The sequence below is a fragment of the Ochotona curzoniae genome, unplaced genomic scaffold (genome assembly GCF_017591425.1).
Source record: "Ochotona curzoniae isolate NIBS_2020 unplaced genomic scaffold, NIBS_Ocur_1.0 contig_4501, whole genome shotgun sequence".
NCBI lineage: Eukaryota > Metazoa > Chordata > Mammalia > Lagomorpha > Ochotonidae > Ochotona > Ochotona curzoniae.
Genome location: NW_024466307.1, coordinates 1,798,119 through 1,821,879, shown reverse-complemented (window position 1 = coordinate 1,821,879; position 23,761 = coordinate 1,798,119). Strand labels below are relative to the sequence as shown.

At 40.8% G+C, this 23,761-nt stretch overlaps 1 protein-coding gene across 4 annotated transcripts in view; it reads right to left on the bottom strand.

The window, feature by feature from the left end:
* The window catches only part of TENT2 (terminal nucleotidyltransferase 2), a 38,297-nt gene that overhangs the window by 13,738 nt on the left and 798 nt on the right, over positions 1–23,761 (bottom strand). For 2 of the 4 annotated variants that reach the window (XM_040985969.1, XM_040985966.1), the window contains exons 2-10: positions 16,479–16,652; positions 16,181–16,270; positions 12,206–12,443; positions 9,852–9,966; positions 9,670–9,761; positions 8,080–8,146; positions 5,914–5,983; positions 2,391–2,467; positions 1,890–2,018 (exon numbers count right to left, since the gene is read on the bottom strand). In XM_040985969.1, coding sequence (XP_040841903.1) covers positions 1,890–2,018; positions 2,391–2,467; positions 5,914–5,983; positions 8,080–8,146; positions 9,670–9,761; positions 9,852–9,966; positions 12,206–12,443; positions 16,181–16,270; positions 16,479–16,615 — 1,015 coding nt within the window. In that variant the 5' untranslated portion in view covers positions 16,616–16,652. The remainder of the gene's footprint in view (positions 1–1,889; positions 2,019–2,390; positions 2,468–5,913; positions 5,984–8,079; positions 8,147–9,669; positions 9,762–9,851; positions 9,967–12,205; positions 12,444–16,180; positions 16,271–16,478; positions 16,653–23,761) is intronic. The other 2 variants (XM_040985967.1, XM_040985968.1) reach the window with 2 other exon arrangements.

Sequence of the window (23,761 nt, the reverse complement as noted above, 5' to 3'; positions counted from 1 at the left end):
ACAGCAACAAAACAGTTCATTATTCAGTAAAAAATGACCTTTGTAACATAATATATATTATAAAGCACACATTTTATGTATTCAACACACATGTATTATATATATGCATCTATACATACATGTATGATATGTGCACATCCATGTGTGTATATCCATTGCATGTATGCATGCATATATAATACATAACCTCAACTATTTATACAATTTATGCAAGAGAGTTTCTACTGCACAGAATATAGTAGGATGACTGTTTAAATTCTCATCCTGTACCATATTTCATGCCCAAGTCTGTAAAAGTCTGTTACACTGTGCTACAACAGCTAAAATGATCAGGGCAAAGCAGTCACTCATCACTTACCAGAGCAATGCTTAGCAAGTTAAGAAATTATAGCAGAGGCTTCCAAAAGTTAAAGCAAAGTAAACATTGCAAAAGAGTTGTGCATAGCTTTCAGAATTTTTTTTACACCAAAGCCTTCTTTTAACTCTACTTTTCATGAACTTTATGAACCATCCAACATTTTCATTCTAAGTTCCTAACACTTTTTAATGGCTTTATAATAATTTTCATAAATAGAATTGGAAAGTTATAGAAAATTAGTTTACTTAAAATATGAATTTCTTGGAACTAGAACTGTGGCATAGTAGGTTAAACCGACACTTGCACATTGGCATTCCCTACTGGAATGCTGGTGCAGGCCCTGTCTACTTTGCTTATGCATCCTGGAAGGCAGCACGTGACGGCCCCGGCTCCCAAGAAGCTTCCTACGACTGTGGGCCTGGCAGGAGCAGGGATGGCTCAAACACTGGGAGGTGCAGACTCAGTTCTAGGCCCAGCCAATCTACTGCAGGCGTTTAGTGAATAGCACAATCTCAATTCCTAACTACTGAAATTTATTCTAAGAAATGCTTTTTCCATAGAGAGGATCTGTTTCCTTCCCCCATTCAAGGCTGGAAAAATACTAAAACATTAAAGGAGCCAGTACAGAAGCTCAACAGGCTAAGCCTCTCCTTGTAAGCACTGCCATTAGTATGAAAACTACAGACACTGGGAGCTAGTATGTTTGTCAATACATAACGTCAAATAGTTCACATTTTACATACATATTTTATAAGAAATTCGAATTCATAAGAGAACAGAGTTCACTAAAACAAAAGATCAACAATGGTATATTTTAGATTTCAATTGTAAAACTCAGAATGCCTAGTAACACACATTGTAACATCTGAACGGTCAGCAAGATGCTTGGCATCTTTTTAAAGGGCAAGTCTATCACTGTGCTCCCCAACCCTGATGATTTTCATTGTGTTCCCATGTAATACACAAATGAATAATAGTCAAAAGTTCAAAATAGTAATTCCAAAAGTTCATGGAAAATGAAATAAAAACCTTATTTCAATACAAAAAAAATTAAAAAAAAATAAACTATACATTTGAAGGGACTACAATGAATATGGAAGATCTCTGTCTCTTACCAGCCTTTCAAATAAAATGAAAATAAGTAAACTAAAAAATTCTTAATTTTTTTGTAAAGGATAAAATCTAACCACAGGGGTAACTCATGGTAATGAAACTTCTTTCAACAAGAAAATCATTTCATTCCTTTCTCAAGTGAAAAATACAAACCATGCTGGATGTCTTGTGGGCTTATTCCCTTGGCATCTGAATCTCATCTGTATCAAGGTAATTGGTCCACTAAAGAATAATTCTGGGACACAAAAGTAGATACAGAAAAACTGTCAAAAATAAAACAGAATGAAACCATTCAAAACAACATAGGAATAGTTTCATGGACCTTAAAAAGGATGTAAAGAGTTAGCAGAGAAGACACAATGAGACAGTTTAATAGTGTTTCACTTATAAAGTGTGGGAAAACCAGAATCCTACTTACTCTGTAAATAGTGCAAAACCATCAATACAAGACTGTAGCTGTTTAAAGTACCGCGGCTAGCGTCATTTATATCATGGTGACTGGCCCACTTCTTAATCACCAGTACTAACGGACGGACTCGGTTCTCAACTGCAAGTAAAATTAAAACTTAAAAATGGTAAGATGATAATCACAGTTTCTTTAAAATGTTATTTTCCAATTTCATACCAATAAAAGATCAATGCCGCTCTGTGTACAAAGCACTATATGCTATAAGTGCTTCTTATTTCTGAAAGTCACAGAGGCTACCTTTAAAAAACTACCATTTACTAAGAACCTTGATTTTACCTCTAACTGTGGTAGCGAAAGATTTTAATGCAGTAACACACTATACAAATAATAAGATATATTAACCTTAAATGCAACCAAAAAAATCCTATTTACTACAAACATCTTTTAAAAAATAAAGAATGAAGGAAAAACAGAAGCTGATATTTATTTAGAAATAAATGAAAAACTTACGGTAGGCATAAGTTCTGAGAAGGAATGTGTTTCTTATTCCAGCAATATTGTTTACATTCAAGTCAAACTCCACACAACTATTAAAAGAAAACAGAAAAAAGAGAGGACAAGCTTTAGCTGAAGTGCAAACAAGCTCTGCTCCCTAGTAACCACACCAAGGCCATCGACCCAGCAGTGCAGCACAGCACCAGCACCAGGCCCCAGATCCGCGCTCTGCACCTCTGAGGCCACTACGTGACGTGGTGACCAGGCAGGCTCTAATTTTCTCAAAAGATTTTTTGACAATCATGTGGTCTTTTCCACATAAACAGATTATGTAACCAAAAACACCTCTTTCTGGACAAGTTGTCCCACAAAGTTACATATTCCCAAGTAATTTGGAACTATAGACAACATTATATATGCTAAAACAATAGGAATGGAGCCAAATAAAATATAGGCTTTTAAAAAAACCTATCTATACACTATATTCCTTCTAAAAAGGCTGGTAAATTATACTACCATGTCAACCCCAAAAGTCCAATTCCTTAGGGAACTACACCAGACAAGAAACAAAGATGAAGTTCCTGATTTAGGCCTTGGGAGCTGGCAACCACTTGTGGAATGAACAGATGGAAGAGATATCTCTAAATCTGCTTTTCAAATAAATAAAATAAATCCTTACACACACACACAGTCTGTAATTCATATTTTCCCTCCAAAATGTGATTTTTAACCTTTAAAAACATTCAAAGTAGTACTTAAAATACTAGTTTTGGAAATACAAGAAAATAATCCAAAATAGGGAATGAGTTTTCATCATGAACTGTTTATTTATAGTAATTAAAAACTAAAAATGCATGTTCAAGTGCAGGAACTGATTAAGATAATTTATTCATTCGATGACACAAAAAAAGCACTTACTGACATAATCAAGGACTCCTAATATATGGTTAAACAAAAAGATCCCAATTTTATTTTTTAAAAACCTTGTACATTTATATGCATAGAACACACTGGAAAATTTAAACCAAAATGTTAACATCTATTATCTTTGAGTTTTAGAGAAGTGGAAGGGTTTGTGCATCTCTGTGTTTTATGGCTTTTACAAAGAATATGAAAAGATGCCTATAAAAAATACTGAACAGTTTTTGCATAAAAATCTTAAATACAGAAAGAATCGATCTATCTATTACCACTTGCTTGTAAAATTAACCACAATTATAACTGGGTAATATTTTAATTTTCAGTCTATTTTATCTTCCGTTGTACCTTTGGGTGTCAGGAAACTACAACATCTAATTGACCACAATACGAGAAACACGCCTAGATGAGTAGAAGGAACGGCTTGAGCCACACACTGTTTGTCCAAAGCACAGATAATACAGTCAGTCAATCTGCAAACTGAGTAAAGTGAAGCTTAGCTACTGTCCCTGGGGCACACAGCGCTCACGCGTCTGTCACCACGGAACACTGCCTTGTGTTGTGCTTCTGTTTAAAGGCATCCGATTCAGTGGATGTGCAGCTGATTCATTAACACTACAACCAAAGTCTGAGTGAAGCTCATCTAGCAGCCATCCTCTCCACAGGGCACATCAGGGAGTGCCTGCCAGTACCTCAGGACTAACTACACTCTGAGGAGGGCATCTGCTTGCAACAGGAAAGCTGAAGCCAAAGGCAAACAAGAGGCCGTGCCCAGCCCTGGCCAGGACTACGCTTGTTAGGCAACTGAAAAAATGGGCAGGAAACGCTATGATGATTCAACTGGTTAACCCTCCACCTGAAAACACCGACAGCACATATGGGTTTTCGTTTGTGTCCTGGCTGCTCCACTTCCCAGCCAGCTCCCTATTTGAGGCCTGGGAAAGAGGCGGAGGGTGGCCCAAGTCCTTGGGACCCTGCACCCACATGGCAGATCTAGAAGAAACTCCGGGCATTGAATCAGCTCAGTTCTGGCCACTGAAGCTATTTAGGGAGCAAACAAACAGATCGGAAAGTCTGTCTGTTCTCTTTGTAAACCTGCCTTTCCAATTAAATGTGGTTATTATATATATGATTCTATTACTTTTAAGGAGCTCAGAACACAGGTTGCTAGGTTATATAGAAAAATATCAATCTGGACATAAAGTAAGCATGCTTTGTGGAGTGGTTTTAAATCTCCATTGTTTCAGGTATCATATGATCTTTCATTAAAATGAAACCTAAGGGGTGAGCACCTGGCCTAGCAGTTCATGTGCTCATGACCCACTCGGGCACACGGTTCAACACCTGCTTCTGGCTCCTGACTCCCATCCTTGCTAGCGCAGACCCTGGAAGTGGCGGCGCCAGCTCAAGGCGCGGGCTTCATGTCACGGGTGTGCTCTGCCCTCCCACCTGCCGCCCAGCCCCCACTCCTGCAGTGACGGCACAGATGTGCGCTCTCCCTCTTACTAGGAAAAGGGCTACGTTAGGTGTATGAAAAAGAAAAATAGCCTTTGTTTGAATCATAACTCTACTTACAATAAATGTTGTATACATATCAAATGTTAAGATTTATTCTTGAGAATGTATTACAAGCTCAAAAAAGAAATCACTCAAGAGCCCAAAATATAAATGTGTATATATTCACTAAATTCGATAGCCTCAAATACTCAAAATGTCATGTGGAATAACTTAGTTAAGCATGAGGAAAGTTACTGAAACTATTTTTAAAATAGAATTTTCAAATGATTTATTCAAAAGAGAGAGGAAGAAACACAGAGAGTCTCTGGTCTATGCTCTGTCGGTCCACTCCCAAGATGGTCACAAAGGCCAAGTCCGTGCCAGGCTGAGGTCAGAAGCCAGGGACTTCTGGGAGTCATCTTCAGCTGCTTCTCCTGGCCAGCACAAGGGAGCTGGACCCCAAGTGGAGCAGCAAGGACTAGAACGGGCTCCCATATGGAATGCTGGCGGCACAGGCAGCATTATTACCTGTTAAGCCACAATACCAGCCCCTAAAAATGCTATTGCAAAGATCAATTCAAGTGACCTGTAAAACCTGGCAAAGTTAAGTTACTGAGATGTAATATATATCTCTTAATTATCTGTTTCAGATGAATACCCAAAAAAACAATCTCTAGCAACCGAAAAAAAACAGACTGCATGGAACCAGCATTGTAGCAAAGCCAGTTAGGCCTCCACCTATGACACCAGCATACTATATGGTGCTGGTTAAAGCCCCGGCTGCTCCACTTCTGATTTAGCTCCCTGCTAGTGCACCTGGGAAAATAGCATGGTTCAAGTGCTTGGGCTCCTGCACCCATTTGGGAGATCCAGAAGTTCCTGGCTTCAGTATGGCTCAGCCTTGGCCATAAGATCTCTCACCCTCTCTTCTCTTTCTCTCACCCTGTGTCTTCTCTTCTCACCCTTTCTTCTCTTAACTCTGCGAAGGAATAAAGGGTGGAAGGGAGGAAGGGATGGAGGGAAGAAGGGGAAAAGGGTGGAAGGGAGGGAGGGAGGGAGGAAGGAAGGGAAGGAAGGGAAGGAAGGGAAGGAAGGGAAGGAAGGGAGTTCAGTCACTACTCACCTGACTTTATCCCTGAACTTGACGATGGGCACTTTTGCACGGATCAGCTGAGGTCTCTCGATGTAGCCAGCTGAAGGATAAAGGCGAAGTGAATGTCTGCAAACACTTCTCAAGCTCAGTGTTCCAATACACAGTGTGGAAAACTGAATTTTACTAAGCTAAAACAGTTTAAAAATGTCTTTGCACAATAAAGCAAAAAAGTCACATTTCAAATCCTTCTACGATTGGAAGGTCCAGTAATACCACTCACAGGCCTTCATCTTAAGGTTCTTTCTAGGGTCTGATAGGGAGGTATCTATGAAGGTCATCAGAACATTGCTAGGAGCATGGTAACAGCTGAATTCTGGATGACACACAGAAAAACCCAGCAGCCACAGAAAACATGCTCAGAAACCTAAACACAGACACGTTCAACACAGGACAGAGACACATTTAAGTATTACCTGTAAGAAAAAAAAATGTTTATTCTGACTTCAAATACATGTTCATTGTAGAAATTAGGAAAATACAAAAAAGTGTCTTTGTTTTTTTAAAGATTTTATGTATTTCAAAAGCAGAGCTACAGAGAGAGAGAGAGAGGCAGAAAGAGAGCTCCCATCTGCTGGTTCATTTCCCAAACGACTGCAACAGCCAGAGCTGCGCTGGTCCAATGGCAGGAAAGAGCTCTTTCTAGGTCTCCCACCAGGGAGCGGGCCCAACACTTGGGGCATCCTTCACACTTTCCCAGGGACATTAGGAAGGGAGTGTAACAGCCAAGTCTTAACTGGGCACCCATATGGTTACCTGCTATGCCACAGCTCCAGCCCCAGAAATGCAGCATTCAAAACTCTGCAAAGCTTCCCCAAACAAGTAACTGCCTAACTTTTGATAACAAAAAAATACTTTTTAAAGCAGAAAACTAGGATTTTTGTTACTTTTTGACACCACAATCATAAATGTATCAATCTCCAAAATAAAGCAAGACTAGGTAATCAAAGTTTCCAGTGCCCATAATAGAAGGGGAGTACCCAGGGCTGCCTGCAGTGCCGCCACCCTTCAGCAGACGGCCAGGGAGAGCCCAGCTGCTCTGCCCCCAGCCCAACCCCTGCCAAAGACAGGCCAAATGCTAGAGTACCCTGCTACCCGCATGGGAGCTCAGATGATGAGTTCCAGGCTCTGGCTTTGGCCACTGCAGCCATCTAAGGAGCAAAATAGCAGAGAGAATCTCCCTCTCATTCTGTTACCCTGACATTCAAACACACATACACACACAGTCTTTAGAAAAACAGTAAGTTGGGAAGAAGGGAAATCTTAATTTGAATTAGGTGATCCCTAGGTCTTCCCATTTTAAATATTTTTAAATCTAATAATGGCTATCAGAAACCCACTGAGGATGTAAATTACTCCATTTCACATGCAAGAAGTCCAATGACACCAATTACTAAAAATCCAATGAAATAATCATTATTTCCACCCTACAGCAGACAAAAGGACAAAAGCTGTTCAAGCGCAGTAACTTCTCAGTGTATATTCCAGGTCAAAATTTTATATATATCGAATGCTTGCTAAAAATAAACAGACAAATGTCCTTCCAATAGCATAGCCAGTGTGACTCCCAACTTTCTTCAATACTCTATGCAGGTTCAAAATACACTGAGATGGCTTAACTGCAGAGTGTAAGTCTATTTAGAGTCCTCTTACTCAAATTCTTACAATAAAGTAATCTAAGTGAACAATTTTGCTTTTTGCAGGAGTAACACTGTTCGGCGATCTTATTTTTTTCAGTAAACAATACATATCATTGCAAATTGTAGATAAAATCTCCCATCCAACACCTACAAGTCTTAATCTGCATCACTCCTTGGGCTTTTCATAGACACTGTGATAGAACCATTCATTCAGGCTTAAGCTGCCCACCAACAGCCCATAATTTTGCAATAAATAGAACTAAAGATTATTTATCTTTAATCCTCCTCTTGCATTAACTTGATATTCTACAAATAATTTCAACAGAGCAAAAACTGGTTATGTCTTTTAATCCAAAGCTAAAAAGAATTCATTTGTGGGAATAAAACTATCCATATTCAATCTATCTTCATTAGAGAATAAGTTTTAAAAAGAATGTGACCGGCACTTTAAATAAGCAATTAGGTCAAATGACGTCAATGTGAAGCAGGTGAGACTTACAGAGTCTGGTACAGAAGTGCTTATGGACTAAGGTGAGGATATGCCGTGCTTCGGTCTTCTGGTTTACCTGAAAAACACACTGAGAGGTTAGAAACTCTGCTCCCTCATCAGCTTGCCAAGCTCAGCATCTCATTTTCTTAAGGATCTTAACAAAAAAGAAAACATACAAAGCAAGATTCTCTTGGGAGTTATTTTTCAATATACACTAAACCACATTACGGAAAAAGCAACCTTTAACACTGCTTTTTCATATCCACATTCTAAACCAATTCCTGGTGTGAAGCTTAAGGCAGAATTTTTCAAGAAATTCAGAAACATTCACAATTCTCATTTTCTCCCTTTAAGAAATAAATTCAAAAATATTCCTCTCCAACAAAAGGAAGGGAATTTTAACTTGTAAGGCATGTTTTATTTCCCTAACTAGACTGTGACTTAAAGGATGGATTTTATACCTGCAGGGTCTGGGTTTCAGTGTATGACATTATGATTCAGACGTGTGAGTAAGACTGGAGGATTAGAGGGCCTGCCTGAGTGTGGCCTTTTCGACAGTTTTACTTCAAGCTTCACTATCAGGGCAGGCACTGGTCTGTGGGCAGGGCACCACCTGAAGCATCTGCACACACCAGAACCCGATGCAGGTTCCCCCCACGGGTGCAGGGCCCAGGTGCACCAGCAGGGAGCTGGACTGGAAGTGGAGCAGTGAGGACACGAGACAGCATGGTCACGGACAGCAGCAACAGCCACGGCGCCACATGCCTGCCCAGAATTCCTACAACACAGAAAGGCTCCACCATGGTTATAATTTGAGTGTACTGGGCTTTGTTTTAACTTTTCCTTTTTATGATTTCAAAGCCTAGCAATAGTTTATTTGTACTTTTACACAACTATTAAAATCATACAAAACGTCACTTAATCTACAGCACTACAGAGACCTCCGCATCTTCTCAGGGCTGTTCCAGCCATCTCACTCGGACAGAAAGGCACACACACCAGAGTACTAAATAACATGATCTAGCTGTTAAGGAAAAGAGATTCAAAAACAGAAAATGTCTAAGAAAAATATACTTAATAACAATCTTATTGTATGTGAGTATATATAAATTGTATATCAGTATAAAAGTATTTATACTTACAATAAATATACTCACGACAATCTTACCTCAAATTCCAGTGGAAACTTTATTTTTCCAAAATAAAAATTCAAATCTTAGCATTTTCAAGGGAAGAAAAGCAATATGAAAAATAAAATCACTGAGGACTGAGAGGAACAGCTGAGAAAAACAGTACCACACACCCTTCTTTGCTGCAACCTAACAACACAGCCGGCCCAAAAAGCTCAAAGGGCAGAGCTCTTTAAAATACACAACAAGACCACTTCACTTCAACAGCTTGGAGAACTAAGTCAATGCTAGAATCTGCTAAGCTTATTGTGTACATGCCTTAAACAGAAAGGAAGCATTTTCTGGGTTTCTTGGAGTTATGCTAAGCAGAAATCTAGAGAAGCAGTACAAATAGAGCAAATCATCCCCCTGCACAGTCTTACGTGGTGTAACACAAGGACACACTTGCAACAAGTGCTCCAGCACTTACTGGCTCTTCTTTAACAACCAGACACAAATCACCGTCACTGGTCCGAGTACCAAAACCGTTTAAAGAGGATCCAACCAAAAACAGTCTGCTTTCTAGAGAAACAGAAGAAAATTATAAGATACTACTTAACATTTAAGTAAGAACGCATGCACAAGAGGGCATCATAAGCGAGGGAGACCTACGCGGGAACAGCAGCTGGATCTCTCGCTGCAGCTGCGTCCGACACAGCTCCTTCTTCTTTAAGTCGCTGAGCTGCTGCTGACATGTTTCAAATAACTCCAGGATCTGCAGACTCAACTTGAGGCCACCACAAGACCAAAGGTTTTATTCAGAAATGTAAAAGAAATAGTATATTATAAATCAATTCCACTGGCAGTTCTTTAAAAATAAATATGTAATATCTTATTACTTTCTGATACAAAATTGTTAATTAGGAATAGCTAGATAATGGTTTGAAAAACTCCACTGAAATTTTAAAGGTATAATATTGAAAAGGCAAATATGATGATCTGTACAACAAGCGACAACCCCTTGTCATTGTCTATTTTGGGATGGCTTATGAGCAAACAGCAATTTTTATGTTTTTATAGAATTATAAAAGCAGATAAATAAGATTATATACAACAGTAGCCAAACATAAGTGGCAAAGCCTACAATGGTCCCTACCTGGCCCTTTAAAGAAGTTCGAACACCAAACGTAACCGATACGCTTATGTATAAAACAGCCACTTCATTTAAGGGGATGCATAGTAACTACATAATGGAGGCTATCATATCCAGATGTGAGGATACAAGCCAGTATGCATTTCTACTTCCAGATCAAAGATGGACTCCTAATGAAACTGTTAACTATATCTGGACAATGGGATGCTGGACTCTCTGCCATTGTTCAATCCCAAAATGGACTTATGACTGTTTAGGAAAAGTATACTATTGTGATAATATGGGGAAAATCAGTGGGGAGAGGAAGGGATTTGGAGAGGGGGTTAGGAAAATCCCAGAGCCTATGGAACTGTATCATAAAATTGTAACAAGAAATACAAAAAAAATTAAACACCAAGTTATTTTAAGACCCAACAATCTCACTCCTAGGTGCAAGCCAAAATATGTAAACACATACTCCCACACAGGAATTCATCTACTTAACAGATCATTTGGAACAGCCAACAACCCAGAGGTCATCAGCTGAGGAATGCATAACAGGACACAATGTTCTGCTGTAAAAGGGGACTGAAAGACACCATGGCGTGGACAGACCTGAAAACACCACATGCTACATGGTCTCATGTCTACGCTATGTCCAAAATAGGTAAATCCATGAAAATGAAACACATGAGCTGCTGCTCAAAGTAGCAGGGAGCAAGGGGGAAGTGAAGACCACTGAGCCCAAGACGTCTTTCGGACATGAGGAAACGGCATGGCTTACAGACAAAAGTGACAGTATTGTGAAAATTCCAAAACCCACAGAACTGTACATGCTCAAAGGGTGAATTCTATGGTATAATTAAAAAAAAAAAAAAAGATCAAGGAATAAAAAGCAGCACAACAAATGAATGAACTAGGTACTGCTTTTTTGACCCAAAATTTTCTCAACACTTGCCATGTTCCAGACCTGTGCAGACTTCAGGAACCCAAGATTGGTAAAATAAAACATTTACTTTCTCCAGTCTCCTTAGCCTACAAATGTCATTTTTCTCAAGAATGGGACAGCTCTGAACAAGTACAATTGCAAGCGTGAGCCACAAAGAAAATGCAGACATTTACAAACTTAATGAAACAGAACTATTTTAGGTTTTCAGGGTATCACTAAATGGGGAGAGAAGATACACTTTTAATATTGAGTACTGGAAAATGCATCCTGGTTGCTGATACAGTTTGATGGCAAGAGGTGGCCCAATCCCCTTTCCTCCCTGCCGGGAGAAAAACAAATAGTTGCAGCTTTGCCACACCCACCTTTCTCCCTAGCTTATCCTCCCCACCCTAATGGAAGACCCCTGGGTATGCAGCCCTCTCCACTATGTAAACAATGTTAAAAAGGAAAGAAAAAACTCACCAATCTGTCATTTTTCTAGAACTGCACTTTAAATAGTCTCACCTCATTTACATAGAACATTTATTCATAAACAATGCTTCTGGGAAATCCTTCTTAATCATATTATTTTGAATCCATTACTTACTTATTAAGCCTGGGATTCTTCATCTAAACTCACCGAATAAACAGCCCCAAAAGAAAACACTTTCAATACTTTGTTACAATAACCAAAACTTCTCTATCAAAACAATCCTAAGAAAATAAAGGTATTTACACAAAAATCCAGATTTTTTTGAATAAGGAAAAATCTGGTATTCTAATAGCCTCAGTTTTACAGGAATGTTATCTAAAAAGACAAAATAATATTTAGACATCAAACAGTACTTTAAACAAGATAAAAGACTACTTAATACTTAACTCAGGACATGAAATATATCTGATTTCTCTAATACATTATTCGTACTAAACTCCCAAAAGGCAAACTAAAGTCTACTTTATTATTACCTTATCTTTGGCTTCAGGTAGTATGATTTCTCTAGGTTCTAAAAACGGTATTTCTCGGAAGGGTGGAACACATCTGACTATGTCGGGCATATAGTGTGCATGAAACAGCGGTGGCACTGAGTATCTCCGGTCTCCTGATAAAGGCACTATCTGGTTTACCACAGTTGGCTCATGATGGGGTGAATGAAAACGCTGCCGTTTACCATCAAGAGGAAGGTTTTTTTCATCGCTTAATCTCCTGAAAAGAAGAAATATATCTTAGTGATCAAGGATATAAATTTCAGATAACATAAAAGTAAAAAGATCCCTGACATGATAACTTTCTGACAAGGCCATATTCACTTAGAAACTTTCATTTCGGGGCTAGCACTGTGACATAAGGAATTAAGCCACCACCTGTAGAGCCAGCATCCCACAAGGACACTGGTTCAAGCCCTGGCTGCTCCACTTTTGATTCTGCTCCTGGCCAATGTGCCTGGGAAAGCAGCAGAGAATGGCCCCAGGCCTTGGGACCCTGGATCCGGCTGAGAGATCCAGAAGAAACTCCTGGGTCAGGCTGTCCCAGCTCTGGCTTAGCCACTGGGAAGTAAACCAGCGAATGGAAGATCAATCTCTCTCCAAACTGCATTTCAAACAAAAATAAATACATCTTTTAAAAAATATTTTTCAAGCTCAAGAAATAACTTTATACCTAAAAAAAAAAAAAAGTGAGCAGCAATAATGATCTAGAAAAACAAACTACATGCATACACTGGAGTGAGTCTGACACTGGAACTATCCTAACGTCACCTCAGCAGTAGAAGCCATATAGGAAAATTTCTACTAAAAGAAATCACCAGGAACAAAAGTTCCAAATTCTAGCTAGGAAACCTAAGATTAAGTGAGGTAAATATCACACACTTACAACTCTTTAAATGCCACCGTGCTCTGCCTCATCACTGCAATCATAAAACATGTGCTGAAAGCTACGCAGACACTGTGCAACTAAGGAAAGCAGAAAATGAATTTCAGGTAACAGTCCTGGATTAATATTAAATTTCTTGGGCAAAATCAACGCACTTGGGAGTATATAGAATATAACGGCTTTTAGGAGAAATAAGCTGATGTTTTGGAACAAAGCAAAATAAAGCCAATAACTTTCATATGGTTCAGCAGAAAATAAAAATCACAGTGGGAACAGAAAGCAGCAGAAATAATCAAATATGGCAAAATGAGTTGAGATTAATCTGGCTAAAACGCATACAATTATTCACTGTACTGCTCTTTAAGTTTGGGGAAAATTAATTTTTCCAGATTAAAAGAGGAAAATAAGTAAAAAGCAAATGTCCATTCAGGAAAAGTTATTTACCTGACATTAAGTCTTTCACAAAGCTAATTTATGCTATAAAAAATGAGAGCTGTTCTCTTTTTTATTTTTTAAAGATTTATTTTATTTTTATGCAAAGACATATATACAGAGAGGAAGATCCTCCGTCCGATGATTCGCTCCCCAAGTGAGCGCAACGCCCGGTGCTGTGCTGATCTGAAGCCAGGAGGCAGGAACCTCCTCCAGGTCTCCCGCACGGGTGCAGGGTCCCACAGCTTTGGGCCATCCTCTGCTGCTTTCCCAGGCCACAAGCAGGGAGTTGGGTGGGAAGTGGAGCTGCCGGGATTAGAACCAGCACCCATATGGGATTCCGGCGCCTTCAAGGCGAGGACTTTGGCTATGCCACGCACCAGACCCCTGTTTTCTTTTTGAACGATTTATTAATTTACTTACTTGTTTTATAAATTAATTAATCTAAAAGCGTTCAGAACGAGATCTTGCATTCAGGGGCTCACTGCCCAGAGGACCAAGTGGCCGTGCAGGGCAGTGTGGAGCTCATGGGGGTGAAAGGAGACCAGCATCTGGCCATCCTCTGCTACCTTCCCAGGCATCTAAGCAGGGAACCAGATCAGAAGCGGAACAGCCAGGGCTCAGTCAAGACTCTATCAAGACTTGCACCAACACGGCACGTGGGCACCACAGGTGGCGTCTTCACCAGCTACGTCACATTGTTGGTCCTGATCCAATTCCTTCTAAACTCTAAAAATCTATGATAACCACCTGGCAGTCTTAATACTCCTGTAGGATTATGCCAATTCATAGCCCCTTGCCGGTCACAGAAAACCACAACTTCCAGTCAAAAGTGTGCAGTGTTAGTTATACACAAGTTCTTTTTTTTTAATTTGCAAGTATAAGTATTTATTTTCTTGGCAGACAAATGGAGTGAAGGGCAGCTCACATTCCCAGAGTCACTGTCCCACATGCCCATGATAGCCGGGGCTGAGGACTCCACCCATGTCACCACGTAGGTGGCAGGAAACTACCTCTGTGGGCTATTGCCCATGACTTGCCAGGGTCTGCACTTTCAGGAAGCTGAAATCAAGAACCAGAGCCAGAAAATAAAGTCGGACATCATCATGTCTTAACCATCAGGCTTAATCTTGATACAAATAAAAATAATTAGGAATTATATAAATGCCACACATCTTCTATTCGAAATGTCATCATTAGTTTTAAAACATACGTAAAATTACAAACTAATGAAACTTATTTTCAACTGTCATTAAAGTCAATAGTTTTAGAATCACTATAACTGCCCAATGATAACACTGAGAACAACTTTTGCTTGTAAGCAAGAAATCCAGAAGCAGACAGCTAGATATCAAATTCTAGCTGTCACTTGTCACCTATACACTTTTCCTGCAAACAGGAATAACTGCGTGATTGCGAGGCGTCTTCAAAACTTACACTGCTGAACAATCCCTTGCTTGTGCGACTCTGAATCTGCAGAGATACTTACATATACACAATAGCAGTATCTTCCCAATTGTTGTTTTCATAACATTCTCTAAATTCTTAAGCTATCCCAAGAATTTTTTTTCATTGAATAAAGAGTTAAAACTAAATTGGCTCATGCCTAAACTACTGAGAGCTTTATGTTATATGGGAATTTTCACTCTAAGAGTATCTGGTATCACAGAACCCTGCATGTATACGATTTAAATAAATCAAAAGAAAAATATACAGTGAACTGCACCAGAAAGGAAATAGTATGTATGAGCTAATTTGCATTCTAAGCCCTGGCACCTCAGAATGTGTCTGCATTTAGAGAAAGGACCTTTACAACAGCAATCAAGTTAAACTGGAGTCTGGGCCCAGTATGGTAGCCTATAGGCTAAAGTTCCCATATGGGCGCCAGTTCTAATTCCGGTGGCCCAACTTCCCATCTAGCTCCCTGCCTGTGGCCTGAGAAAGCAGTCGAGGACGGCTCATAGCCTTGGAACCCTGCATCTTCGTGGAAGATCCAGAAGAAGTCCTGGCTCCTGGCTTTCAATTGATTTAGCTTCAAGCACTGCTACCACTTGGGGAGTGAATTAGTGGACAGAAGATCTTCCCCTCTGTCTCTCTTCCTCTGTATATCTGACTTTCCAATGAAAATAAATAAATCTTAGAAAAAAAAAAAACTGGAATCCATAGGGTGGATCCTAATCCAGTATGACCAGCAGCCTTGGGAAATTAGAACACAAAAACCCACAGAGGACCAAACATGGCAAAAGGGTGACACAAGCGCACGGAGGGGCCTCCAAAGAAGCCGACCTGTGTACACGGGAATCCCCAGAATGCTGGACCACGTCACAGCTCCGTAACTGAAAGCCCCAGCCTGAGGCACTCTCCTACAGCCATGCAAGTTAGGTACAAATCTCAAACAAATAAAACGCTTCCTGAAGAAATACAGCTTCACTCCAACTGAAACTCACAGCAACTTCAGGAATTAAATCAACCAAAGAATCCCTGAGGCGGCTAAAATACAGCATTTTATGGCTGACATGATCATGCAAGTACTACAAAAGATTGAGAGCACACTGCGTATAAATGCAAGACTAGATACATCTTACACAGCTCTCGCACTGCAATACTTCTGTTAAAGTAATGAGGTGAAAAGTACTCACTTCCTTCCTCGAAACAGCGGAGAAGATGAGGTCTGTATTGGACTGACATTTCCATATGTCAGCTGCTGTAATGACAAAGCCCTGGACAAGCTACAAAAATAAAAAAGAACAGCAGTATTCTGTATACATTTTTTAAAAAACATAAATCAACTTTAGAAAAACTAAATAATTCATTATTTGAAACAAAAATGACAACATTTCTCTATCTTCAGATATTTCATATAAAAAAGATATGTTCAACAGAAATGAAATAATGAAATTTACAAACACCATGGGTCAAAAGGGTATAGTAACTTACTCTGCATTCTGAAAGTTGAACTGCGCATCTATGAACTGCTGGTGTGAGTAAAGAGTGGGAGACAAGGGGAAGAAACTGCCATGCTGCTGATGGCTCGGCGTGAAGGGCGGGCTACCCAGAATGGAATTTGGGAACATGCTCTTGTTCACTGAAAGCAAGCATGTATTCTTCTACCTAAAAAATTGGGGGGAAAAAACAAGCAAAAACACCACCACATTACTACAGCTAAACAATAAAGAACACATTTCAATAATGACTGCTATTTAAAACAGTTACTAAGTTACAAATGTCAGTTACTTTTTGAAATTTAAACAAGTCTCTTAAGTTCTACTACAGATAACAAAAAACTTAATCCTAGCAAGTTAAATATTAATGGCATTGTTGAAACAATAGCAAAATACATCTAATTTTCTGATAAACTTACCCTAACAACTTTACCCTAACATTAACAAAGCTTTAAAAAAAAGTCACCATCCTCTGGTAATAAAAGGAAGCCACATTTAAATTTACTCTCAATCAACTTTATAAAAAATATGTAAGTCATCATATAAGAATCTGATTCCTAATATCTGGATCTTACCAATCTCATCTAAAAAGACTTTACTTAAAATATATAAAAGACATCTAATAAAAGAGGGCTTTGTTCCTCAAGAATTAAAAAAAAAAATTACATAAAGTAGTTAGAACGCAGCACTGGAAGCCTGAGAGCTGCTACATCACCTGTACCCCGTAGGAATGGTCCCAGTGAAGTCCCTGCTAAGCACCTGCGACGGCAGCGCAAGATGGCCCAGCACCTGAGGCCTGTCATCCCCAGGGCACACTAGGACGACACTCCTGGCTTCGGCCACTTAGGAAACTCTACCAAATCAGAGGGAAACCAAACAGCACAGTAACAACAGAACCTGCCACACAGCTAAGAGTTGGGAGTCTGCCAAGGAAGGCAAACGAGGAACTCCTTCAATCTATAAGGAAGCCGACAACCTGACAGGTACCACCCACACACGCAAGGGCTTCCAAATCCAGCAGCTGTCACTTTCTCCTGGTAAATGATTTTAGAGAGTCTAACAAATTAAACAGGACCTGGCCAGAACCAGACTCCCCACCTCCACTGGGGAAAAGTTCGTATGATGTTTTCTTACTGCTTGGTCTTCAGCTTACAGTGTTGTCTTGGCATTGATCAAGTCTAACATACAGTACATGTTCAGGTAAATGCTAAAGGTAATTTTTGTTAAACTCATTTAGACCTCTAAATTCTTCAGAGTGCTAAACCAAGTCTCATGACTTTGAGGGTTCTAGTAGGATCCCTGGAACTCTCAAAGATTGAGAGACAAAAATCTGAATAATGTAATTGTCATTCAAAATAATTTGGATTATAATCTCACAATATTATAAAATTATGCTAAATTTGTTTCAGCATATGTTTCCTACTCATGAAATTAATCCAGATTGTAAATTACTTGTGTTCTTACTTACAAAGAAGTATGTGAGATTTTGCCTTACAGGAAAACAAGCTAAGCTGTGGAGTTAACCCTTGGAAAACCGGGGCCTACCATGTATGTGAAGGCCAAGCGTGTGGTAGGTAAGATCGATCGGGCTGGGCTGCAACACACATTGGTTTGTGTAGAAGACAGAGCTGGAGGCAGAACTGACCCAGCAATTGTAACTAATAGTGTGCATGAAGGCTGATTGGGGAGACAGACTGTGCCAGACCCTTTATTGACAGGCACACACAGAATCAGGTGTGGGATCACCTCAGATGAAGCTTCTTTGGGGATCCCCCAACTGAATCGCTGGACTCAGAACTCCAAGCATGAAGAGAACTGCAGGTCCCATGGTCTGACCGCGAACCATCAAAACCTTGCGCACAGGACCCTCAGAGTGAACCCCAAATTGGGGACCCTGGCATGGCATCGGGTGGCTGTCCCCCATCCCAGCGGTTGGGAGGCTGGGTGAGAATAACGGTCTCTCCCACCTTCCTCTAGCCCTTGACCCTTCGCACCATAATCACCTATGTAAAAAATCGTTAAAAAAAAAAAAAAAACAGTGGGAGCAAAAAAGAAACAAGAAATAAGAGAACAAAACTTTGTGACCCAAAATGCAACAATGGAACAGAAGAGCCAGAAAGAACACAGAAGATATAGAAAAGAGAATTACCAAATTAGTAACACACAAGAAAATGTTCAGGGTTGACAGACACCAAATGTTATACAGAAAGGACCAAATGAGAACAAAACATAGTTTAAAATTTAAAAAAAAAATCAAGCCATATTATGATAAAATTTCAGGAAAAAGAAACCTATAAAAAATTGCAGAAGGAAGAAATGTTAGAAAAATGGGGTTGGGAACTAAAATACTTTGGACTTGCAACAACAGAAACCACAAAGAAATGCTCTCAAGCTGTAATCGTACCCAGCTACACTAACACTGTAGGCTAAAACTAAAAACACCCCCAGCATGTGCATATTGCGAAACAAAACACAAAATCTCTGACCTAGGAAAAGGAAACTCCCCCCCTTCAACTCAATGAGGACGGTGGGCTAACAGCTCACATTACAGCAGGAGGGTTAAGGCTTCACGATGAAGAATCAACAGATAGATTACCTGATGTAACTGACCAAAGTCAAGTTCTAATCACAGAGAAGGAATCATTACAGGACTATAAAATCAGTTAACAGTGAAAGCCTGTGTTGTGGATCACCCCACTGTCTGCAGCACCCACACCCCGTAACAGAGTGCTGGCTTCAGTCCCAGCTACTCTGTTTCCCATCTGGCTTCCTGTGAACCTGCCTAGGGAGGAAAGCAGATGGGCCACTTAACCACTTAGGAAGCCAGGATGCTGTTCTGGGCTCCAGCCTTGGCCACTGTGGCCTTCTGGGAAGTGAACCAGCAGATGCAAGACCTTCCTCTGTAACTCTGTTGTTGGATCAGAAGTGAAGCAGTCAGGACTCAAATGGTGCCCAAATGGGATGCCAGCATTGCAGACGGAGAATGAAACCCCCGTACCACAATGCCAGTTCCATAAACACATTCCAGAGAGGCAAGCATCATGGTACAGCAAGTTAAGCTGCCACCTATAATGCCACATCCCATAGGGGTACCACTTGGAGTCCCAGCTATTCCACTTCTGTTCCAGCACCCTGCTAGGGTACAAGATAGCCCAAATATCTAGGTCCCTACTACCCATGTGGGAGATTAGATGAAATTCCTGGCTCCTGGCTTAAGCCTCGTACAGCCTTGGCCACTGGGGCAATCTGGGAAGTAAACCAGTAGATACAAGATCTGTTTCTCTCTTTATATGTTAATATATACACACACGTGTGTGTGTATGTGTGTGTGTGTGTGTGTGTGTATAACTCGGTCTTTCAAATAAATAAATTTTGCTTTTAAAATCTGCAAAGAAAATTCAAAAGGTAATACAAAGAAGGAAATACAATCAGTTACCTTCTTGGTTGTTACAATAATATAAATACATTAAACAAGAATTAGGATAATTTTTATAAATCATTTAGTACATGCTGTATCTACTTACATGTACCATGTGTCACATATTAATTTGTATATATAGATACGTGTTGTGTTATATGAGTCATACAAGTGTGTCACAATTACACACACACACACACACACATATATATAGGATAAGAAATGGTATCGGGGTCAGTGCTAGCACCCCATATGGGAACCAGATCCTAGCTGCTCCACTTGTGATTCAGCTCCCTGCAAAAGGCCAGGGAGAAGCAGCAGCAGATGACCAGAAGGCTTGGGCCCAGTTACCCACATGCAAGATCCAAATGAAGCCCCTGCCTTCGGCACAGCCCCAGTTGGCCATTGCGGAAATCTAAGGCGTTAAATAGCTGGATGAAAGATCTATCTCCCCCTCTCCTTAACCCTTAACTTTCAAATGAATAAATAGGTTTTTTTAAAAAGGGAATTATAAGAAAAGTGCTAAGTTTTCATTTTCATGAAATATACATTGACTTTTCTTTAAAACCATTATTATGCATTCACAAATACTGAATACACAAATATGTACTTACAATTTGAAAGGCAGAGTGAGAGAAAAGGAGACAACAAAAGATCTTCTAGCCACTGGTCCATTCCCCAAATGCCCACAACAGCCCAGAGCCAAGAGCCAGGAGCTTCATCTGCATCTCCCTGGTGGGCTGCAAGGACCCCCGTACTTGGGTTATCATCCAGTGCCTCCCAGCTGCAGTAACAAGGAGCTAGATTAGAAGCAGAGAAGTCAGGACTCAAACTGCTCAGATAAGGGATGAAAGGGGCCTCACAAGCAGTGGTATAACCCACAGCACATCAGCCTCCACTTTGCATTTTAACATAACTAAATAGCATCTAGGTAGCTAAAACGAACTGAGGTGGTTATCCATTTGACTAGGGAAGCAGACTACGAGGGCTTTAAAAACTGCAAGAAGAGCCCAGCACAACAGTGTAGTGGTTAAGGTCCTCGCCTTGAACGCACTGGGATCCCATATGGATGCAGGTTCTAATCCCGGCAGCCCTGCTTCCCATCCAGCTCCCTGACTGTGGCCTGGGAAAGCAGTGAAGGACGGCCCAAAGCTTTGGGACCCTGAACCTGTGTGGGAGACCCAGAAGAGGTTCCTGGTTCTTGGCTTCAGATTGGCGCAGCACCGGCTGTTGCGGCCACTTGGGGAGTGAATCATTGGATGGAAGATCTTCCTCTCTGTCTTTCCTCCTCTATATATATCTGACTTTCCAATAAATAAATAAATCTTTTTTAAAAATTGCTCTTACAAACTGTTACATTTTAAAAATTCACTCTATGAAATTCCCTAAAGGTTGGGTACAGTGGATCCAGGATTCATCACAGACCGTAGAGACACTGACCCACATCAGACCTCGTCCACAGTGCCCAGCTCTGATTCACCACCGGAAAGCAAGAGTTCTTCAGCCTTTTCTAGTAGGTTCTCATCTCTTATTATAAAAGAGTTCAAAGAAGAAAAATCAACGCTCATAGCTGATGACCCGCATTCCCTGACATTCACCGATCAGGATGGAACACATCTTGACCAAGAGGCACTTGAGGAAATTCTGTGTTAAAAGTGCATTCAATACTCATGCCAGCCAGACTCACAGCTGACATCTTGTTATACCCTCTGCCCAGGTTAATACCCTCCTTTCTTTACTTCATCTGATTTATCAGAAAACAGTATTAACTGAGATGCACTGTAATGAGTCTTGACTGAATTCCACTGTGTTGGAATAGACACCGCAAAACTAAACAAGGGATGTGCACTTGGGAAAGTAACACTGTTGTGTTTTCAGGTTTAAACCAATACATGGGTAAAAGCTTACGTACTTTTCTTTTTTTCAACATTTGTTTATGGGGTCAGTGCTGTGGCACAGAGGGTTAAGCCACTGCCTACAACACTAGCATCCATTCCATTTGGATAACAACTTGAGTCTCGGCTGCTGCACTTTCAACCCAGCTCCCTGCTAACGCACTGCGAAGGCAGCAGTGCATACTTGGGCCACCCAACAGAGTCCTGGATGGGGTTCCTGGTTCCTTGGAAAGGCATAGTGACAAAAGAGGTGGAGCAAAAGAGAAAGAAGGTGAGACTGACTCCAAAACTGTCCACAACAGCCAGTACCAGCCCAGGCTGAAGACAAAACTCAAGTCCACCCGGGTCTCCAGGTGAGTGGCAGGGACCCCAGCATTCGGGCCATCTTCTGCTACCTTCCCAGGGGCATTAGCAAAAAGCTGAATCAAAAGTACTGGCACTCACAGGGGTTGCCAGCATGGCAGGCCACCCCAGGCCAGCCTCTTAACATCTGTAACACGCTCTGGTTTTCCTCCGAGCCCAAGTGAGAGCCTGTGCACAGGCATCCAGATCTGAAAGCCTGAAATGACTAAACACCAAACTGCACTTTATATCTATTCCCTTAGGAAGAAATCTAAACCAAAAACAAGTTTAAAAGGTATCCTGTGGCCCAGAACTACTCTATAAAATTAATAACCAAAGTATCCTGGGCTTACAGTTAAGAATAATTCCACAGAAAGTTTACTGTAGGGCAGACATCTCATTCCACCCAGCCAAATCCCACATGAGTCTCACAGTTTTTGGGCCCCTCTAGCACAAAACAGCTAACAGACTCTCCCAGCCTCTTGCCTTCAAGTCAGGCTTTTATCCAGTCTAGCTCTCCCAGAATCATTCCGCAGAAATTTAACCTAGAGCATCCGATGCAACCCTATAATACAGGTAAGTAGTACGAGCATCTAAAGGTTATTCTTTATACCTATTAGTCTTGCTCATTTGAAAGGCAAATACACAAAGATCTCCCATCTGCTGGTGCGTCCCCCCAAGGGAATGCCAAAGGCACAAGTCAGGAATTCAGTGCTGTGTTTGTAGGAAAAAAGCACTGGAGCCCTAAACAGCTGCCGCTGAGGCTAGACCTGGGCAAGGGCAAAGGACACGGGGGAGGCAGTGGGTATGGGTAGGGTCGTGGGCAGGGGGCTTGTTCGGGAGGAGGGGCACGGGCAGCGAGCTGGAGACAGATCTGGGATTCACAGCCTGGCGCTGACAAGGACTACAGGCTTCCCACGAACACCACCCTTAATTCCTTTTTCTAACACCTTTCAGCAATGATTTTACTGAATATAAAAACACTGGAATAGTAATCTACTGTCAATAGATTTAAAAAAATAGAACATGCAGCTTGACAGATTAAAATCCAGTAAGCCTATTATTATGCCATTCTTAAGCAGACCTTCCAAGATCTAAATCTTTTTTCTCTTTATATTCTGAACAAAATGCACATTCACTAACAGACGACTGTAGGAAATGTCACCCCACATTATCTGTGGCAGAGGGTTTCACAAACTCCGTGATAAAATCCAGATTTGCTATTTAACTGACAATGTCCCATTTTCCTTACCAAGAAAGTCACCCATTTCTCAATCTGTACCTGGTTTATAAAATAGAATATTACGGAGAGAACTGGAATTGCTTTGAAAGCTTCTGTATTTTTAGTTCTTCCTGAGTAAGACCCACCCAACGGGGAAGTCAGACAAGTTCAGCAGAGACTTTTACAGCAGTTAACCAAGTAGGTGACAAACCAGTTCTCCGCGATCACAGCACCCGATCTCGGGTGTTTTACAACAATGGAACTTCTATCCTTCAGCCAATCAGAGAACGACTCCAGGTTCCGAAACGCCTTTAAGAGGATTCCTTGAAAGCAACTACCGCCAGGGGTAAAAAGCAGGCGGGGACCTCCACGCGTCCGCCTCGTCCAGGCCCCTGCGAGCC